An 18,503-nucleotide genomic window follows, 5' to 3' on the forward strand; every position below is an offset into this window, starting at 1 on the left:
GAAATACCATTATTTGACAGACTGGACTGCCACTCTTTGATGGACTTGATCTAAAAAAATGTGAGTATCCAGCTTTTTCTGCTTTTTCAAGATGACTTTCTGGGTATACTGGCATAAAGCCATTGTATCTTGAGTATTCATACATGAGAATGTTGTGTATTCTTCCTTTTCTGCAGTGTACACCTGAATCTGGAATGTAGCCATACTGCAGTTCTGGCCAAACAGTCTAGAAAGTATAAAAGTATGGTTATTTTAGACTTTGCAAGACAGGAAACAGTGGATATTTTCCTCCTTTTCAGTTTCCATCTCTTCTCAGTGTGGGGTTAGGATTTACAAGAATTTAGAGGATGTATGGTTCAGCAAAATCATTTCCCCAGATTAGACGATGCCCATTCCTTGGTCTCCTTTAAAATTATTATAAGAAATATAATACATAAAAACCATGAAACTCAGAATGTCAAATCAGAGTTTTATCCCGATAATCCAGGTTTGGGGATCTTGTCATGCTAAGTGGGTTCTCTGGCCCTGACTACTTTTATTATGGATGGAGCCACTGTGGAACCACATTAGAAAAGGATATTGTTACAACACTTTCAATATCAACAGTGCTGCTTGGAAAGGAATAATGCATTCCAGATGGCTAGTAATAATATCTGTCCTTTTCAGAAGTGATTTTTGTTTAGATGATTTATTCTGATAAAATTTGGGATGATTTAGATTTCCATCAAATTGTCATTAAGCATGGACAAGTTTATTCTGAAAGGTTTCTTTAATTTAATTTGTTTAGATATGCTTTCGTTTTGGTCTTACTTCTTTCACCTCAAATATTATAGCTAATATTGTTTTGTGAAAGCAGACATTGAAACTGTTTGGTTATATCCTGGGCTTTTGCACACCACTGGCAAGTAATGGGAACTGTTCATGTCTGTAAGTGGACATAATAACAGACACTGGATATTGCAGGTGAGATCATGAAATCCTCCACTGACATTTATCTCAATTTGCTATGTGTAGCAACTTCTCTCACCAGAACTGTGTGTCCATTGGGCACCAAACTGGACATGAACTACTCAAACTGAAATCAAAATGATATTTCAAATCCATCACTGCTCTTCTGTTGAAAATCTCTGAGATTTACTCTGAGGGAAGTCCAGATGCTGTTAGGTGAAGTTAAAATCATTGTAAACATACAGTGACTTGATTTTTTCATAGGATCTGAATCACCATTCTCCTTCTTTTTTTCTGGTGCTTTTGTGCCACTGAAGGTCTATACAACAGTAATGAGGGCAAACCTTGTATCTGCTGATATTTTTCTGTTCCAAATAGTCCTGCTCATGAAGAACAGCACGCAATGCAAAGCTAATGTCCCTAGATAGGGCAGGTAAAATATTGCCTGAGCAGTCTTGCACAGGATATTTTTTCAATTCAGCTCCATCTTTTTGGTTTGGCAGGGATTTTGATGCTTAGCTTTCTGTCTGTCACGTGCCATTGCCCCCAAGGAGGGCAATGTGAACAAAGACTGTCATGACACGCCTTGGTTTTTATTGTCTGTTCTTTAGACTTGCTGTTTCCGGGCTCTTTTCCAGTTTCTGCTTTGGCCACTGCTTAGTCCCTTTCAATCAGGTATTCATGGGCCTCCAGAGACACTGGAAAACATGGGGCATATGAACAGCAGTGGGATTTGGGCTGGCTGAGAATGGCTGCCCTTTCTGCTGAGCCTTGTCCGTGGTGACGTCCCTTGGTAGGACTCAACGCCCTCTGCAGCTCCCTCTCTGCTATACCCAGCATCATCCACCCATCTCTCCAGCCACTGGCCTTTCTTTCTGAAGATTTGGTTTTGCTTTGTGTATTTCTACAGCAGGCATTAGTTAAGCTGCTCACTGAAAACCTTTTGAAGACATTCCCCAGAGTTGGTGGCTGTTGAACATCATGCAGTGAAAGAGCTTGAGGAGATTTTGTTAGTCCTGGCTGACCAGAATCCTGTTTCATATTTGAAATAGATCTGCAGCTGGTTGGTTAACAAAATATTATGCTCAGGATAACTACCTGATCCACCTCGCCAAGCCAAAGATTCATAGTAGGGTTCCAAAGAAGCCAATATTAAATCCAGAGATGTCAACATTAGTGAAGTAGGACTAAATCATCTCCAGCTGGCTTTTGCTCTTGCCTGAGGCAGAGAAATAAGTAGCTCCCTTAAAAAGAAGAAAAGATGAAGGCTGTATTAATGAGGACCATAACAAGGCTTGTAGCTCAGGTCACGTTCTTTTTTCATTCCTATCAAATTCAGTCAATGATCATCTCTCAGATTGCTTGCCTGTTGGCTTCTCTACTGAAACCCAATTCCCTTGGCAATGAGGACAGCCAGTGCCACCATGCAGCATCAGAGATGTGAGCTGATCTTGTTTCAAGGGGTGGCCTGGTGTAGGCAACAAAATCTTCATTGTGTCTTTCTGGTCAGTTCTTGTGACGAAACTGCTCTTTGAAGAAATAGAGATTTTAGATATGCATCGTGCTGTATTTATGGCTGTGACACACCTTGATTTCACTGATAATTTGAATTAACATCCATAGGTACTCTGGAAAACCCTACTTTCCATATGAATCTATGTACATAATTAAGTACATCAAAAATACTTGCATTTTTTTCGGCATTCCCTTTATTTCCCCCCCCTTTTTTTTTTGTAATGTTTGCAAACTGAAAGGGTCTTGGTGCATAGTACTGGGCAAAGTGGAGATGGGTGTAATGTGGCATGGAAACATAAATTCATTTGGCTGGGATTGTGGAGAGGAGGAATTATCCCTATGGGAAGATAGCAGGTGGGTTAGTTACTGGGCTGCATCTGCAATAAGCAATTAAAGGAAAACATCTGTTTCACATCATCTATTTCTTCTTTTCCAGGGCACTCCTCTGGTTTGTCTCTGACATCGCAACCTGGAGACAAGTCATTTCTCTAAGGAGGCCATGCAAACATCATGTGTTCCTCCGTGGAAAGAAGTGGAGAAGGCCAGGAGCAACAGGACACAGTAAGTAACATCCGGAAACATCTCCTGACTCTCTTGTTTTATTTTCTATTAGACTCTCCCTTGTTCCAACACAAGATAGATCTGTTTCCAGTGACTCGAGAGTAGAGTGCAGAAAATAAATGCTGGAGCCAGCTCTCCTGAGTGACTCATAGTATCTCTGCTGCCATCTTGAGTAAGAGGAAAGTTTGAGCATTGGGTCAACATTTTCCCGTTAGAGCTGCTCAGAGTGGCTTTATTAAATTAGCCAGAGCAAAGTGATATCTGATGTGCAATGCACTGTGAAGCCTCTGTGTGAGCCAGGAGAGGTTTTCATGTTCTGTAGTGCTTCAGGGTATCTGTGGCTGACGATCAGTGTCCCTCTGCAAGGAAAAGCTAATAACAGAAGAAATCTAAATGCTGCACTTTGCATCATATATCATTGCAAGCATGGTTTCTTTGTGCTCTTGATGCATTTAACTGGGCTGAGTTCTGTTCAAAATTATAATAAATCCCAAATGACTCTGCTTTAAATGAGTTGATTCTGTAGTGCTGGTGTAGATTTACATATGTATAGTAAAGAGAATGGTTTCCCTGTTTTCAGTTACTTTACACTGTGGTAAGTTAGCCAGCAGTCTGAACCTGTTATCTGTAGGTTCTCAAGATGCACAGGAAGTTGATTACCCATAGTACACAAACATAAAATAGTAATTAAAGAGGTAGGCTTCATCATTCAGTTCATCCACCTTGTGAACTTGGCTGAACATTGCTTTTACTCTGAAAAGCCCCTTATCATTGTAGCTCTTGTTTGGAGATTTATTTTTCAATCAGGGATTAGACTGAATTTCCTAAAAAGATAACTATATTTGTACAGCCATGTGGTTTAGCAATGAGTATCAGTGCATCATCTGTTGTGCATACAGCAAATGTTGGTTGGTTTCTTAATGTCTTCAACTAAACTCAGTGATCAATTATGATAGTATACATCTCACATAAGTCAGTTTACAGAAGCAGAGGTGCTCCTTATTTATACTCCTAGTCTAAGCAAGGGTAAGATTTGATGCTGCTTATTCCTACAGCAATATGGGAACAGAGAAAAGATGTTAGGCTGTTCATGGGCATTATAAGCATCCAGTCATGTGTCATTGATAGCAGAAATACAAAAGGCAAAGAAAAGTGTCCAGCTTCCCTCAGTATCACAAAACATGAATCACACTCTTTCTTTGAAGTACAATGAAATTGTTGTCTGGTATGAAGCGTTCAAGTAATATGAGAACACTGTTTCCCCAGTCTCTCTTTTAGACAGATTAAAATGCAAGTATTTCCAGAGCAATAAGAGTTCATTTAAACAGACTATTGCCTAGGGAAATATGCCTTTTGGCTGTGATTCAATCAACTCTCCTAGAAAAGAAAAAAAAAATAAATCTGATTAGTGTTGCTTATAATCCTGAGCAGAAAACTGTTGCAGCCAGGTGGTGTAAATTGCCTTCTTCCATTGGAATAGTTTTTCACAGGAGCAAACTTATGTTACAAAGTCCTAACCGGAAGGAAGCAGAGATGCTGGAGGTGTCCTGGAGAAAGATAGACTCACAGAATCAAAGAGTCACCAGGGTTGGAAAAGACCTCCAAGGTACAATCCAATCCAACCTCATCTCACCCCCACCATGCCCGTTGACCATGACCTCCAGTGTGACATTTCCAGGGACAGTGACCCCACCACCTCCCTGGGCAGCTTGTGGCAATGCCTGACCACCCTTTCTGAGAAGAAATTTGTCCTAATGCCCAACATGGAACAGAATAGAGATGGTAGGATGATACATTTTATAAAACCATGAAAAAAGAATTAATATGTTCTTTTATCTTTACCTTCTATATGCGTCAATGAACTTTTGGCCAAGCTAGATGGATTTCAATCCATGATGATGTTGTTTTACTCAGTCTAAACTTGTGGACAGCTTCTTGGCTGGTGACATGGTGCTAAATTTTTTTCCATACTTGCCATGGTCTTTCTTCTTTTGTATAAACGAATCAGTGCTGCGGATCAACTCCCTGGTGCCTCTTTAAGTTAAAATGATTACATGCACGATTATACTTTCTCCCACACTGTGAGATATGATTTCAGGAGTATGCCATAATGCAGTGGTGTAATTCGGTGGGAAAGACACTATCTGCAGCTGAGCAGATCTGCCCTCTGCTTTCATCCTGGACAACTTGCTTCACTTTCAGTTTTCCTTCCTACTTTCTTTCTGCTTTATTTGCTACAAGGAGGGACTGTTTCTTACCACATTTCTGAACAGCACCTGGTCTAAAAGCATCTAGCCCCTTAGTGCTGCTGGAATATAAATAAGAATCTTTTTGCCTGTGCTAATATTCCATCTGTGTTTTTGGCTTGGGGCAAAGCATAATTGCCAGGTAGCTTTTAGCTAGGGAGCCCACACTGACCTATTTCAGCAAGGGACGGAGAATAACAAACCCATATTGTGCTCTAAACATAACTGAAATGAGGAATGAAACTTGGGTTTGAGAGCTCCTTCAGGATTTAGGATAGTTCCCCACCACCATTGCAAATACCTCAAAAATAAAGGACAGAGGTCAGCTTCTTCCACATGGTAGAGGAAATATAGTTGTAGCACTGGGAATCTGAGCGCATTATTTGGCATTGCACTTCAGCTATGTCCGCGTAGATCATCCCATTAACACAAATCCTGCCTCTTCTTCCCCTTACACATAGGCTCCTGCAAGGAATTATTATTGGAGCTGGTGAAAAGCTTCCATTTACCATTACTTCTTTTTCCTCCATTATTTTTTCTTTCTCTCTTTCAAAGTGTAACATAAGGAAGCAGAATCAATGCATGTTAGGCCATAAATAAAAGGACAGATGTGGCCAGCTTGTTACTGGGTTTGGCTCACCAGCACCTACAGGGGAACCACAAGATTAATTCAGAGCAGGGCAAGAGTGGACGGAGGGCTTCCTTTTATCTTCTGCTCCGAGCCATGACATAAGCTGGGAAGCAAAGCTGGGGTGGAAGAGATGACTTTTGCATTGCATATGTGTACTTGCATACACACACGTATAGAGTAGTAGAATCATAGATTTTATAGGAGTTGGAATAGTAGAATCATAGAATAGCTTGACTTGGAAGGGACCTCAGAGATTATTTATTTCCAACTCCTGTTGTGGGCTGGGCTGCCAAGCACTGGAAGGGGAACTCCAAAGATCATTGAGTCCAATGCCGTTGCTTAGAGCAGGTTTCCTGCAGTAGGCTGAGCATGAAAGCATGTGTATTATATGTAGATGTATATATGCATATGTACATACATGTATTTAATGTGCATAAATGTATGTACTCTCTCTCTATATACCCTATTGTGTATATATACTTATATATACTATATATATACTCCATATACTTATATATACTCCAGTGCACTACTGCTAGTATTGCAATACCCCAATACTGCAATACAATATATGTGCTCTCTTTTCTCTTTAAAAACATATTGTAAATGCCATTGCTGATTTGTTGTTGTTTGTTGTTTGTTTTTAATTTGGAATGCATTTCTGCTTTACAGTGGGGAACCCAGTAGCACTGAATCTGGGAGTCTGATGAACGTTTCCCCCTGGGATTGCTGTTGAACAAACACAATTACCAGCAGCTAAAGGATAACTGCTCTGACTGTCAAGGTAAGCAAGCACTGGGCTTTCTAGGAACTGTTTGTTAGAGTGAACAAATGCACGAGCAAATCTAACGGTGGGAAAGGAGAAAGCAGACAAATGGCCTTTTTTCGTGTCCTGCTATTCACAGATTAGCAGCACAGACTGCAGCATTGACAGAATCTGAATCATTACTGGTGTTCAGAAATTGAAATTTGGTGTGAAACGCAATCATAAATTTCCCTCCCAGTCTTGCACTTATGAGGAGGCAAAATGGTCATGAACTTACTCAGTCTGAGAGTAACTTCAGCATCTGGAAGTGTGCAGATAGCTGTTTTTGAGTCAGCAAACTGGCTGGAGGGTGCTGTGGGATGTTCTGTGTTTGGTTTGACCTAAATCATCGCGGTCACAGTCGTCATAACAAAAAGAAATCCCTTTCCCAGTACAGCCATGAAGAATGGAGAAGAGATTCCTCCTTTGCAGTCTTCCAAAACTGGCTAGAGTCAGTTGGATTGTGGCTATAGCCACACCAGATCCAATTTGAATTGATAGGAACGCTCACTTTAGCTCACTTTTCACTGCACTGTGAAATCATGGCCAACAAACTCTCTTAGGTGAGTGTGCACTTCTAAATGAGCTCAGATCTCCAAATTAGGAAGAACTTTGCTTGTTAGAGGCAGAAGATAGTGTAACTCACTTTGGGTTCATGAGGTCATTATGATGAAATGAAGGCTTCTGTGCAACTTGCCTTGTAATAAGCATGTCCGTTTAGATTCAATTCAGGCTAGATTCAACAATTTCTGAATCCATGCAACATTTAGTATGCACTTGGATTCAGAGCATTTGTTTTAAAAGCTTTGCTATGAGTGCATTTTGACACTGCATTTTAATGGTTAATTCCATTTTCTAAATAATTCATTTGATTTTGCATACCCTTCATAACATGAAATTGGCCTAATTAAAGACATATGGCAAAATATAACTTATATGACGGATGTAAGGAAAACATAATTTTCTGTGTGAGTGGTAAAGACCACAGCCACAAATACCTCTCCAGTCTGGTAGCCTCAAAAATGCATCCACAAATATTATTCATCTCAGTGGTCTGCAAAGATTTATCAGGGGTTATAGCTTCCTGAAAACATCTGCAAAACCAGGAGTCTTGTATATGAACGTATTTGTCACTCAGTAAACACTTCCTTTTACTATGCCCACCAGTCTAAGAGAGCAGCAATTATGAGTAAGGCAGTCCAGAAGAGAATGAATTATTCAAAAATATTATATTATGGGGAAAATATAGCTTAATGCTTATAATAATTTCCCAAGCTTACAGTCATAAAAAGCATCTTTTCAACACGTCAGTATGTTTACTTAACACTTTTTTTTTCTTGTGGAAGAATCTTTTAGTAAGAAAATCTGTCTGACTTTGACCCAAATGCTTTTAAAATAGCTTCTCACTTTGGGTGAGGAAGGCAGAACATAACCACCTATAGAGAAATGCAGTAAGCCTGAAATGTCAAGAGTTGAGCAAGATGCATCTGGTACTCATTGGCTCTGAGGAACAACGGCTTCTTGATTTATGGCTGTTGTTGGATCACTACATTATATCAGATTTCTTCACAGTCACTAAGGTATTTTTTAAAGATATTCCTACTAGGTATGTCTTTAATTTTAGAGTCTTTTAGATGGAGTGCTTATGGACATTATTTTGACGGGAAATATTGGTAGTAGGTGTACGGTTGGACTAGGTGATCTTGGAGGTCTTTTCCAACCTTGATGATTCTAAATATAAATTTGCTCAAATAGAAATAGAAATTTACTCCAAAGATTCTATGAGTTGGACTAGATGACCTTTAAATGTCTCTTCCGACTCAAATGACTCTATAATTCTATGAAATAAGAAAAAGGAAAAGTCCTCATGGGTTGTAGGGCTGATGGTTTCATAGAGTGGGTGGGTATACTGGACTAGTCCAGGGACTGTACAGTTACAAATATGCAGTTAATAGACACCGGCATTTCTTCTCAGTATTCACTGGAATGCCAGCAGTATTTCCCAGAGCTTTGGTTCGTGGAGAAACCACAGGATACACTACTGAATTACACTGCTAAATTAAATGTATGTTGATAATTATAATCTTCTATCTTTAATGTCCATCTCAGATGAATGGTTTATAATGACTGCTTCTGGATGCATGGCCCTAGAGGCGAGGGAGACACTGATTCTTAGGGACCATTGGGTTTCCTCATTTTGTTTTAAAAATACGGTCTGCTCTTGTCCAGCTTTCTAGGTTAAACTATATTTTATAATGATTTTTCTCATTTTTATTTTTGGCCCTTCTCTTTGATCTTATCCATTAACACTCCCAGATTTCCCCCCCCCCCCAAAAAAAATGTTGCTGTCAGATGGGTGAGGTAGTAAAAAATGTGGAGGGAAGGAAAAATGATGTTGCTGAGTGTTTTCTTACGAAAGATCATGGAAATGAGTAATTTGGATGAATTCCACGTTTGTTCTGAACTATGAATTCGTCTGCAAAATGACAAAGCTAGAAAATCTAGGGGCCATGAACAGAAACCAAAACCACTCCGCAGAAATGCTGCATGATTTTTCAGATAGGCAACTTGCTTTCAGCTCCTGTATTTACTGGAACACAGATTCAGGTGAACAAAGCCACAGGTCAACTCATTGCTTTTGACTATTCTCTGAACTCAGCCAAATTCTATTGATCTTTGTCCAATGTAATGAAAATGCAGTATGAAGACAGAATCAGCAACTTACAACCAGAAAAAGTGCATCTGGGGGGAGATTCGAATCCTCATGGTGATAGAGCTGGATCTAGGTTTCACCACAGAAGTCTTAAAATACAAAAGAAAACCAGCAAAATAGCTAAACACCTTCAAAAACAGAGGTAGATATTCAGAAGGTGCAGGAAAAAAATCTAAGAAGTTCAAGACTAATTCTCAGAAATGTGAAAAATTTAATTTTAATAACATTAATTTGTTAGATTACATTAAAAATTACTTTGTATGACAGCAAAGGTCTCATAAAGACATCCCCTAAAATAGAAAGAGCAACAGTAACATAAAGCACTCATCGTGCTTTCAGTGTGAAGTGAGAATTTGCACTCCTAACCTCCCACATTGGGTCTGGGGCCTGAATAGCGTTTCTGTTTTCCCTTCAGCTGAGCTAATGACAGATCTGAAGAAGTGTCAACACTGCAACCGAAAAAGCTCCAAGCAGCAGGAATGTCGTTCGCAGGGGAGATGGGAGTCATAGCAAATACGCTTTTCAGGGTTGGTTACTCCTGACTAATGGCATGCCGTTTTCAGCAAGTAAAGCCAAAACCTTGCCCACAGGCAGCAGCATGCTCCAGATGAGTCCCCTGCCTACTCTGAGCAGCAGCAGATTAGGTAATGTTGCTTCCCTACGCCTGGCTCCTCTCTCCTGCTGCCAGCCCTGGTTCATGCTTGTGTATTTGCTTTAGTCAGAGGCCAACATCATCCACAGCCAAGGAATCTAGCCTAGTTCATGATGGCTATGTGAGCTGTATGGCTATGGTGAGGTATTGGAACAGGCTGCCTAGGGAGGTGGTGGGGTCACCATCCCTGGAGTTCTTTAAGGAAAAGATAGATGTAGCACTGAGTGGCATGGTTAGTGAGCATGGTGGCGATGGTTTGATGGTTGGACTAGATGGTCTTTGTGATCTTTTCCAGCCTTAATGATTCTGCGTTCTCTGTTGTCAGGAGAGAATTCATCTTTTGTGACTTCATCTTCTGAAAAAATTGCAGAACAGAAATTCAAACTGCTGCATGTAGGTATCAAGTTTTGCTGTGATGTGTTCACCAGAAAGAGACAGGTTTGCAAAGGCAGTTACAGCCCAGGAGACTCCGTGTAGACTGTGACATCTGATTTTACTCAAGTGTTCAAAACAGGAGATTTATTTCCAAGATACGAATGGCCTGTGGCTACATGAAGACATCTGCAAATCCAGTCTTTATTCCCAGTGGGAGTTTCTCAACGGATCTGAAGGTCAGATTGTTTCATTTAGATATCTAAATGAGCACTTAGCGCTTCTGAAGTTCTGGCCTTGGCCAAATGCACCATATCCAAGAATGAAAGTGACATGAAATTGAAAAGAACAAACTACCAGGTTAACCTTTGGTTGCTGGAAGAATATGAGACATCTCAGATTTATTTCCCAAATCCAGCTCAGGTTTCATCTGTGTTGAACAGTAAGTACATCATAGAAATAACTGGGAATTCCATAAATCCACTGACTTGTCTGGCAGCAGGGTCTATGTGTTGTATGCTTGATGGTTTGTAAAGGCTGGAATCCATAAATGCACCCAAACCCAGACATGTCTTAAAAAAAAAAAAAAAAAAATTAAAAAATGATCCTAAAAGAATTGTTTCAACATAGCGATCAAAATTTGCTTACCTTTCCATTTTACCCAAAAATTGATGCCTTCCATGTCACTGTTCCTCCTTCAGAGAAGGCATCCTTATACATGATGTGTGATGTTATCCTATGTCCATCACAGCATTGTCCATCACATCTAGGTCCATTATGGGGACTCAAACAGGGCTGGTTGGTTAATGCCGTCCTGCCTGTAGATGCTATCAAGTCGTTTTGGAGAAAAGTACATGTCCTAACTCAGGACATTGTGAAGGAAGGAAACCCTGGGGAGACTCCTTTGCACGTCCTTCTCCAAATGTGATCAAAGAGTAAGAAAACAGCAACCCCATCTCAATAACTGTCAACCTTAACCTTATGAGCATCCTCTACAGTCAGCTCAGCCCTGCAACCTTCAGTTTAAGCTGTGATGACACTGACAGTCCCAAGGTATCTGCTGTCCAGATTTTTAAACACATGGTGTTAAGTTACCTAGGTGATTTTTGGAAAAGCAGCCCCTCAAGTGTACAGTAAAGAAGTCAGTGCCATGAAACTGTTAATCATAATAAGAAATACTTATTATATAAGGATACAAGTCAAGAGAGATTCTACTATATCTTGTGTTAACTGTATCACAAGTAAGATGTGCTGTCATACACCATAAGAAAGGAGGGAACTGATCTAGCAGACATCTGGTCTGGATGAATTTGCCATGTGTGAACTTGTAATCATATGCTAATGATATGATTTCACACTGTTTACAATCCCAGCAGCATGCTGGCTCTAATTATACTTCAGTCAGAGAAAAGGCCTTACTGGCTTCAGTCTTTCAGTAGTTGGTTGTGCCCAGCCACCCTGTCTCCAGATATGTAACGTTACACCTACCATCACTGCTGGTATTGGAGAACCACCCATGCATTGGTGAATTCATACTCACAAACTCTTGCAAGGGGAGGGGAGAATATAATTATTGCCACTTTTCGAGTGAAGAAATTAGTGATAAGGGTTTTCAATTTGTTCCTAAGAGCAAAAGCAGAAAACTCTCCAACTTTTGAGCCAAAAGCCTGCAAACATCTCCCACTGCTTACCTTGCCAAAGAAATGCTGCTTCTGACAGAGTGTTCTTGTTAGTTTGTATTCTTACCTCATTAGTCAAGGATTTCTTATTTTTTCTGTAGTTCGTCTCGTCTAATAAGCTCTCCCAAAGGCATCTGATTTTACGCCTAGGAATAATTGTCGTCTCACAGTGACCATGTGTTTGCAAGAGCTTACCCTCTGTCCTTGCTGCAGTGTATATAATATAATATATATATATATATATATGTATATAATATACAATTAAACTCAGTCCTGGCCTTGTAACGATAGCAGTGGAAGTGCAGCTGTAACTCAGAAAGTGAAGCAAGAAAATGAGGAGAGGAAAAAGAAGAAACTGCTCGCCCCTCAACAAAGTTTCAGTATTCTTCAGGGCTGGTGGTGTGGTTGGGAACAGGGTGCTGACATCTGTTTGTAACGGATAGAAAAGTGGCATTGAATCACTCCAACACCACCTTCCATAACAAGTCAGTTCTGATTATCAGCATGGCTGTGACACTGAGAATCTGGTCCCAAACTGTGAGTTTTGCTCTATAACCTTTTCTCTTTCCCAGTGCCCTTTTCTTGTTCCCAGAACAAAAAGTGCTCAAGCGCATCCTCACTGCCAAGCTTTCTTTGGAAAAGAGTCGTAACTCTGGATCTTTGTACTGAGAAATTGAGGACATTGAAGCATTTCTAAGCTGTTGATATCAGGGTAGGAGACCCAACATCCTCTCTCTGTGTCTTGGATGCCCGAAAGCATGGTGAATGCATATATGACTACTTTAATGGTGAGTAACCCATACAAAGCCCACTGGATCTATGGAAACCTGAGTCTCCTCCTTTGTCTGCAATGGCAGCAGAGTGCTGAGAATCAGGCAGGATTGTGCCCATAGCTCAGTTCAAAAAGATGTGCCAAATTAGTAGGCATAATCAAGAATGACATTGAGTAAGAGGTAAGAAGGACTAATCAGATGCTAACTTAGCTGATGCTGGCATTATTGAAAGCCTGGGGACATAGTCCAAGGATAAAAACATAATGTCTTATCTAACCAAGGAGTCATTTGTGCACCACTGGTTACAACATGTACTTAAAAAAGGAAAGAAGGAAAAAAGTATCTACGGCACATGAGATTATTTTATGCCCCAGAAATGATAAGAAGGGAAAGGTAAGTGTTCCTGCACCCAATCTTTATAGGGGAAAAGCCTATCTAGAGTTAACCCATTGCAAAGTCTACTGTAGGTCCCCAGGATGTGGACAAATCTTGACTGCCCACATGTGAAACGAAGATTGTGTAGATGAAATCAATCTGAATACGTCTAATACATTTAAAAACTCACTTTTGGCATATTTCTTGCTATTTGGAGCTTGCTAGGATACACGGGACCGCCCTGATCTGTGGTTCAGTGAGAGTTCAGGCCATCTGGCAATCTCTTTTTTTCTGGCAACGCACTTCCCTGTTTCTCAAGACTTCTTTCCTCTAGATTCAACAGGATGTTGAACTGGATCTCACAGAACAGCTCATGGAAAGGAAAGGCTCTCTGACACACAACAACGTCACTGGAGAGGGAACTGTAAGGTCCAGGAAGGCATCTGGAGGATGAAACCAGGAGTAAATCAACCACTCCAAGGTACAATTCTAGGGGAAATTTATGGCTGTGTTTTATTTCCAGTCTTTTGTGCTACATCTCACAGTGAAAAAGACTTTTATGCATAATTTGGTAAGTTAAAAACCCAATAGCACAGTCCCTGGGGAAAAGCTGGAATTATACTTCCATAACACGGGCCTTTCCCAGGAAAGGAAAACATAAGTCAACGTGAAATGAAGCACCACACATCTGTGAGGGAGTCTGCCTGGTTCTTTCCAGCCTTTTCCATTTCCGTCATTTGCCATCACTTGAAATCTTCTGCCCAACAACTTGCAACTGCAGCTCAGTGGGAGTTCTGAGAAATTGGGCTGCCTGGAGCCAGGAGGATGGAGAAACAGGACTAGTGGGAGAAATTACCTTTCCTCTGTCTGTGGGGCAGGGTGAAAGCATGCATCTGGCTGTAGCGATTCCTCATTTTCCCCTTCCAGTCGTAGGTTGGGATGTGATCCATGTTCTCTTGGCAATGCCTCAAGCTCTGAACACCGATCTATCTTAACGGTCGTCAGCCAGTGGTGGCACTGACTCATGGCTTCAGCAGCTTCAAGTGACATCACTTGATCTTTTCACGAAGGCTGGTAGCCAAGCAAGGTGACACTGCAGTGGCACGGGAAAAGCAGTGCATATGTGAACGCCTCTCTGCAGTCCTTTTCAAAATGTTTGCGCAGAAATGGCCATAAACTGGGCTGTATTGACCCAAAGATGCAATCCAGGTTGTTTGAGTCTGGGCCTTATCTGTACCATATTATCAGGACTGAGAGCACAGATGCACCCCGGGAAGGGAGGGGACTGCGAGCAAGAAGGAAAGGTTTCGTCCCTTCTCTGCTGGCACGGGGAGGAGACTGTGGGCAGAGCTGGGTAATGATTTGTCACGGAGAGGGCTGGGGTGTCTCTCTTTGCAGAGGAAAACTTGGCCGTGATTGACAGTAGGGCTGTTTTTGCCGCTTCCCTTGCAGTTGACAAGTAATAATGAAGCTGTGTCAGTCCATCATGGACATGGATATGCCAGATTACGTCGACTCCTTGGACTCCTCTTATACCATGCTAGAATTTGAAAACCTTCGGGTTCTTCCAAACAACACTGGTGAGATTCCTATTCGCTTCCTCTGTAATAACCTCTACCGCCTTTGTTAAAAAGCTGAAAGCGTAGAGCAGGCAGGTAGGAGGTGTGGGGCAAAGGGTGAAGAGGCAGTATTTAAGCAGCTGACCTTCCAACTTCAGTTGGATCGGCAGTAATACTTGGGCTGAAATGGGATGGTTTCACTTCCTGGTCCTCTTGGAGTTACTCACTTCCTCGGTGTGTGAAGCATCATGTCCTGAAGAGCCTACAAGATATTGCAAAAGCTGGTGGAGCTCTTGATGGCATACCATGCATTTGACTCCCTCCATGACTTATGCAAAAAGTCATTATCAATATTTCTGCCTTAAAATTTATGTTTCACTCCTATATATGACTTGGGTTCATATTTAACTGTTGGGAAAAAAAATACCACCCGCATGGCTATTCACACAATATACCATGTGTCTGATATAACTTGCTCATAGGTACTTAGATTGAGAAGCAACATCCAAAGGATCGCTTGACTTATTTTTGGTATCTTGGTATCAAGATGTTCTATAAGCTCTTAGGACACATAAAGAATGTGGTGGGATTCATTAAGTTCTATATAGAAAGGCTTTCACTTTGGTCACAGAATTAAAGTGTATTGTGTGATATTTGGGATTTGCACAGTCAAAGGTGTTCTAGATTAAAGAAAACACTATTCTATGACATTAACTGTTCACAGAAAAGCAGAGAACATTTAAGTCGTACAGCATAAAACCAATCATGTAACTGAGATTCTAATGTTGGTGATGCCTTTGGAGAGTTTTGGCAATATTTCATTTAACTTGTTAAGAAGCTTAGTGAAATGGAGATGGGATTTTTATGGTCTCACATTTTCTCATTAGTTGACTCCTCATCAAAAAATAATCAACATTTCTAAACATAAAATGTTTGGAATTATTATAGTGGGACACGGAATTTGTCAGGAGAAAAATGAAGTTAAAAGGCCTGAAGAATTCAGAATTTAAAATTAGCTTCAAGAAAAGTTCTCTCTGTCCCCAAGTAGGATCATTCTTTTTAATTTTTTTTATTTTTTTATTTTTATTTTTTGCCAGATACAGATTTTATTTCTTATTTTTGTGGGAAGGTTTTGAGACACCACTCTACGCCAAAAATGATATTTAACAGATATTTCACTTTATCACTCTGCCGAACAGCAAGATACTTTTTACTTTTTAGAGTGGTATAAATTTCCTCAAAATTCTGTATAATTTTGCAAATTAACTATCAAAACCTGCTAGGGGATCTTTATGTTTTTTTTTTTTTTTCATTCAGTAGAACTGACAGGCTGAGCCTTTCTGAAGTTTATCTTGATCAGTGTTGGGTTATTTGTTTAGCTGTTAATGAGTAACTGCTTCTCTCAGGAACTAGCTGTTTTGAAATTAGCTTGTTTGTCTTGGGTAAGTGTCCTCTTCTACAGTTTGTGAAAATAACTTGAAAAAAGAGCTCAGATGTCCATGCCTGGAAATATATTTCTAACCAACCAAGTCATCTCCTGTAGATAACTCAAAACTAAAGTTCATAGAGATTCAGAAATACTTTAAAATTGTTGGAATCAAGAACTAATTTCCTTTTAGATAGTTTGAAAAATGTAATGGATTTGTTTAAAACCAAATCTACCTCATTGAGTGAAATTATTCTCTATTTCCTTTACTAAACAGAACTGCAATTTTATTGTGTATATAAACTTGAACAGGATGGGGTGTCACAGGAACTTTAATGGTATCAGAACTGTTGCTTACATTCTGAGTGATGTGAAAGTGAAAAATAGAATGTTTTCAAATAAGGCAATTCATTCTTAAAAACAACTCTTTTCTACTTTGGAATATTATTTATCAAAATCTGGGGTTAATTGATGATGTGGAGTGATTCGACGGCTAAGATTCAGGAAGTTACAGTTCCGAGATGTGACTAGATACATTTTGAATTTTCCACCCCTAAGTAGGTCATAATTTGCCAAACAGTAGTTCAAAATAAGAGTAGAATCCATTACGGGAGTAAAGGGGAAGTTTAAAAAACTATCTGTTTTAAATAGAAAGAAAAGCAAAAGGAAGTCAATGAAAATCAGTGTTAATCCTTTATTTCCTTTATAAAAATACATGTTGTAACTGCAGAAACTCCCATTTGGTACAAACTTGTTTTCTTTACATTGGCTGGCATTGCAAGTGATGTTCTCACTTGGTTTTTATGTGCTGCTAATATCCACTTCCTCTTGTCAGAGTTGTCATCTTGCTTAAAATATGAAGCAGTATTAAAATATTGCACTAATTCTTTAGTCAAGTGTCAGTGAACATTTTCTCCCACTGCAGTGCTCCTTTTCCTTTCTCAGCACTCAAACACAGCACTGAACCTTGAGAATTTGGCAAGTGTTGGCAAAACTCTGTTCCCAACCCCACTGCACCCTGACCTGGCTCAAAGCATGAAAAAACCATCTCAGAACATTTGCCCGTTAAAAAGTGCAACCGATGTGCATCATAACCACAGGCCAAGACTGGCTTAGATTTCTGGTGCACAGAAGGGAAATCCAGGAAGCGCTGCTTGGTGTGAAATATACATTCAGAAGAGAAAGAGATTGCCTTGAAGAGATTGGCAACCAATAGCATAACTGAAAGGAAAAGCAGAAAAAAGGTCTGAGGGGTCAGGTATGCTGATCTTCAGCTCTGAATGGAAGCCAGATACCATTCCCTTGCAGCATGAGACCATCCTCACTGTTATTTCTTATCATTGTAAATATTTTATATATATATAATATATAAATATTATATATATAATATATCTTCACTGCAGCCCTAGTTTGGTAACGGCTCACATATTGGTGCAATACATAACAAAAAGTTATATGCATTCAAGTTTGCAAGTTTAATTGGCTCCAAAGCTGACAAAGACACTGGGATATGCTAATCATGGCTAGGTAGAAGCATAGAATCGTTTAGGTTGGGAAAGACCCTTAAATGATCAAATTCAGCAATCCAGTTAGGCTATGGTTTCTGTGCTGCATGTTGCTCATACATAGAATCATAGAGTCATTAAGGTTGGAAAGACCCAAGATCATCTGGTCCAACCGTCAACCCACAGCTCACAAATGGCACGCAGCTGAAACTTGAGGGATGATCCTAATGAGGAGTTTGGTCACAACCACACGTCTTCAGCTCAGCTCAGGACCCAATCAGTGGAAGATGAGTTATGGTCTTTGCTTGGAGAACATCCTCATCTTCACCTTGCCAGCAGAAATTTCAGAGGTACTGTGCTGGCATAGATTAGGAGTTGATCTGTTGTATCACAGCCTGAGCACCTATAACTGATTCATTTCTGAGCATCTCTCCCATGGGTGGTGAGGGTAGTCATAAGCTTGGTTCAGATGACTGAATACCATTGGACATCTCGGTGATGAATGCCAGGCAGCAACACCTCTAGAGAGGTACAGTATGTTCCATGATGTGTTGAGCAGGTCCTTGTCTTGTGTCAGTAAGGGCTCAAGGAAAGAGCCTACAGTTTTCAGGTGATTTCACAGGCATGCAACAATGATAGCATGGATCCTGGCTTTCCTCTGCCTTTCTTAGCATTGATTAGTTCTGGGAAAAGCCAGACATTCTCCAAATACTGAGTAGGTTTGAAAGCCCCAACAAAAGTTA

General features: G+C 40.2%; 1 protein-coding gene across 6 annotated transcripts in view; it reads left to right on the forward strand.

Moving 5' to 3' along the window:
• The first annotated feature begins 37 nt into the window (after positions 1 to 37).
• LOC100540396 (hepatocyte nuclear factor 4-beta-like) overlaps positions 38 to 18,503 on the forward strand; it is a 38,732-nt gene continuing 20,266 nt past the window's right edge. Inside the window, exons 1-7 of one of the 6 annotated variants that reach the window (XM_085234664.1) lie at positions 42 to 60; positions 2,900 to 3,024; positions 6,574 to 6,685; positions 9,835 to 10,063; positions 10,397 to 12,910; positions 13,605 to 13,751; positions 14,723 to 14,850. In XM_085234664.1, coding sequence (XP_085090790.1) covers positions 14,736 to 14,850 — 115 coding nt within the window. In that variant the 5' untranslated portion in view covers positions 42 to 60; positions 2,900 to 3,024; positions 6,574 to 6,685; ... (2 more) ...; positions 13,605 to 13,751; positions 14,723 to 14,735. Of the gene's footprint in view, positions 61 to 2,899; positions 3,025 to 6,573; positions 6,686 to 9,834; positions 13,752 to 14,647; positions 14,851 to 18,503 lie in introns of those variants that run through there. The other 5 variants (XM_085234666.1, XM_085234668.1, XM_003209879.5 and 2 more) reach the window with 5 other exon arrangements.

This window comes from Meleagris gallopavo, chromosome 13 (genome assembly GCF_905368555.1).
Source record: "Meleagris gallopavo chromosome 13, MGAL_WU_HG_1.1, whole genome shotgun sequence".
Classification (NCBI taxonomy): domain Eukaryota; kingdom Metazoa; phylum Chordata; class Aves; order Galliformes; family Phasianidae; genus Meleagris; species Meleagris gallopavo.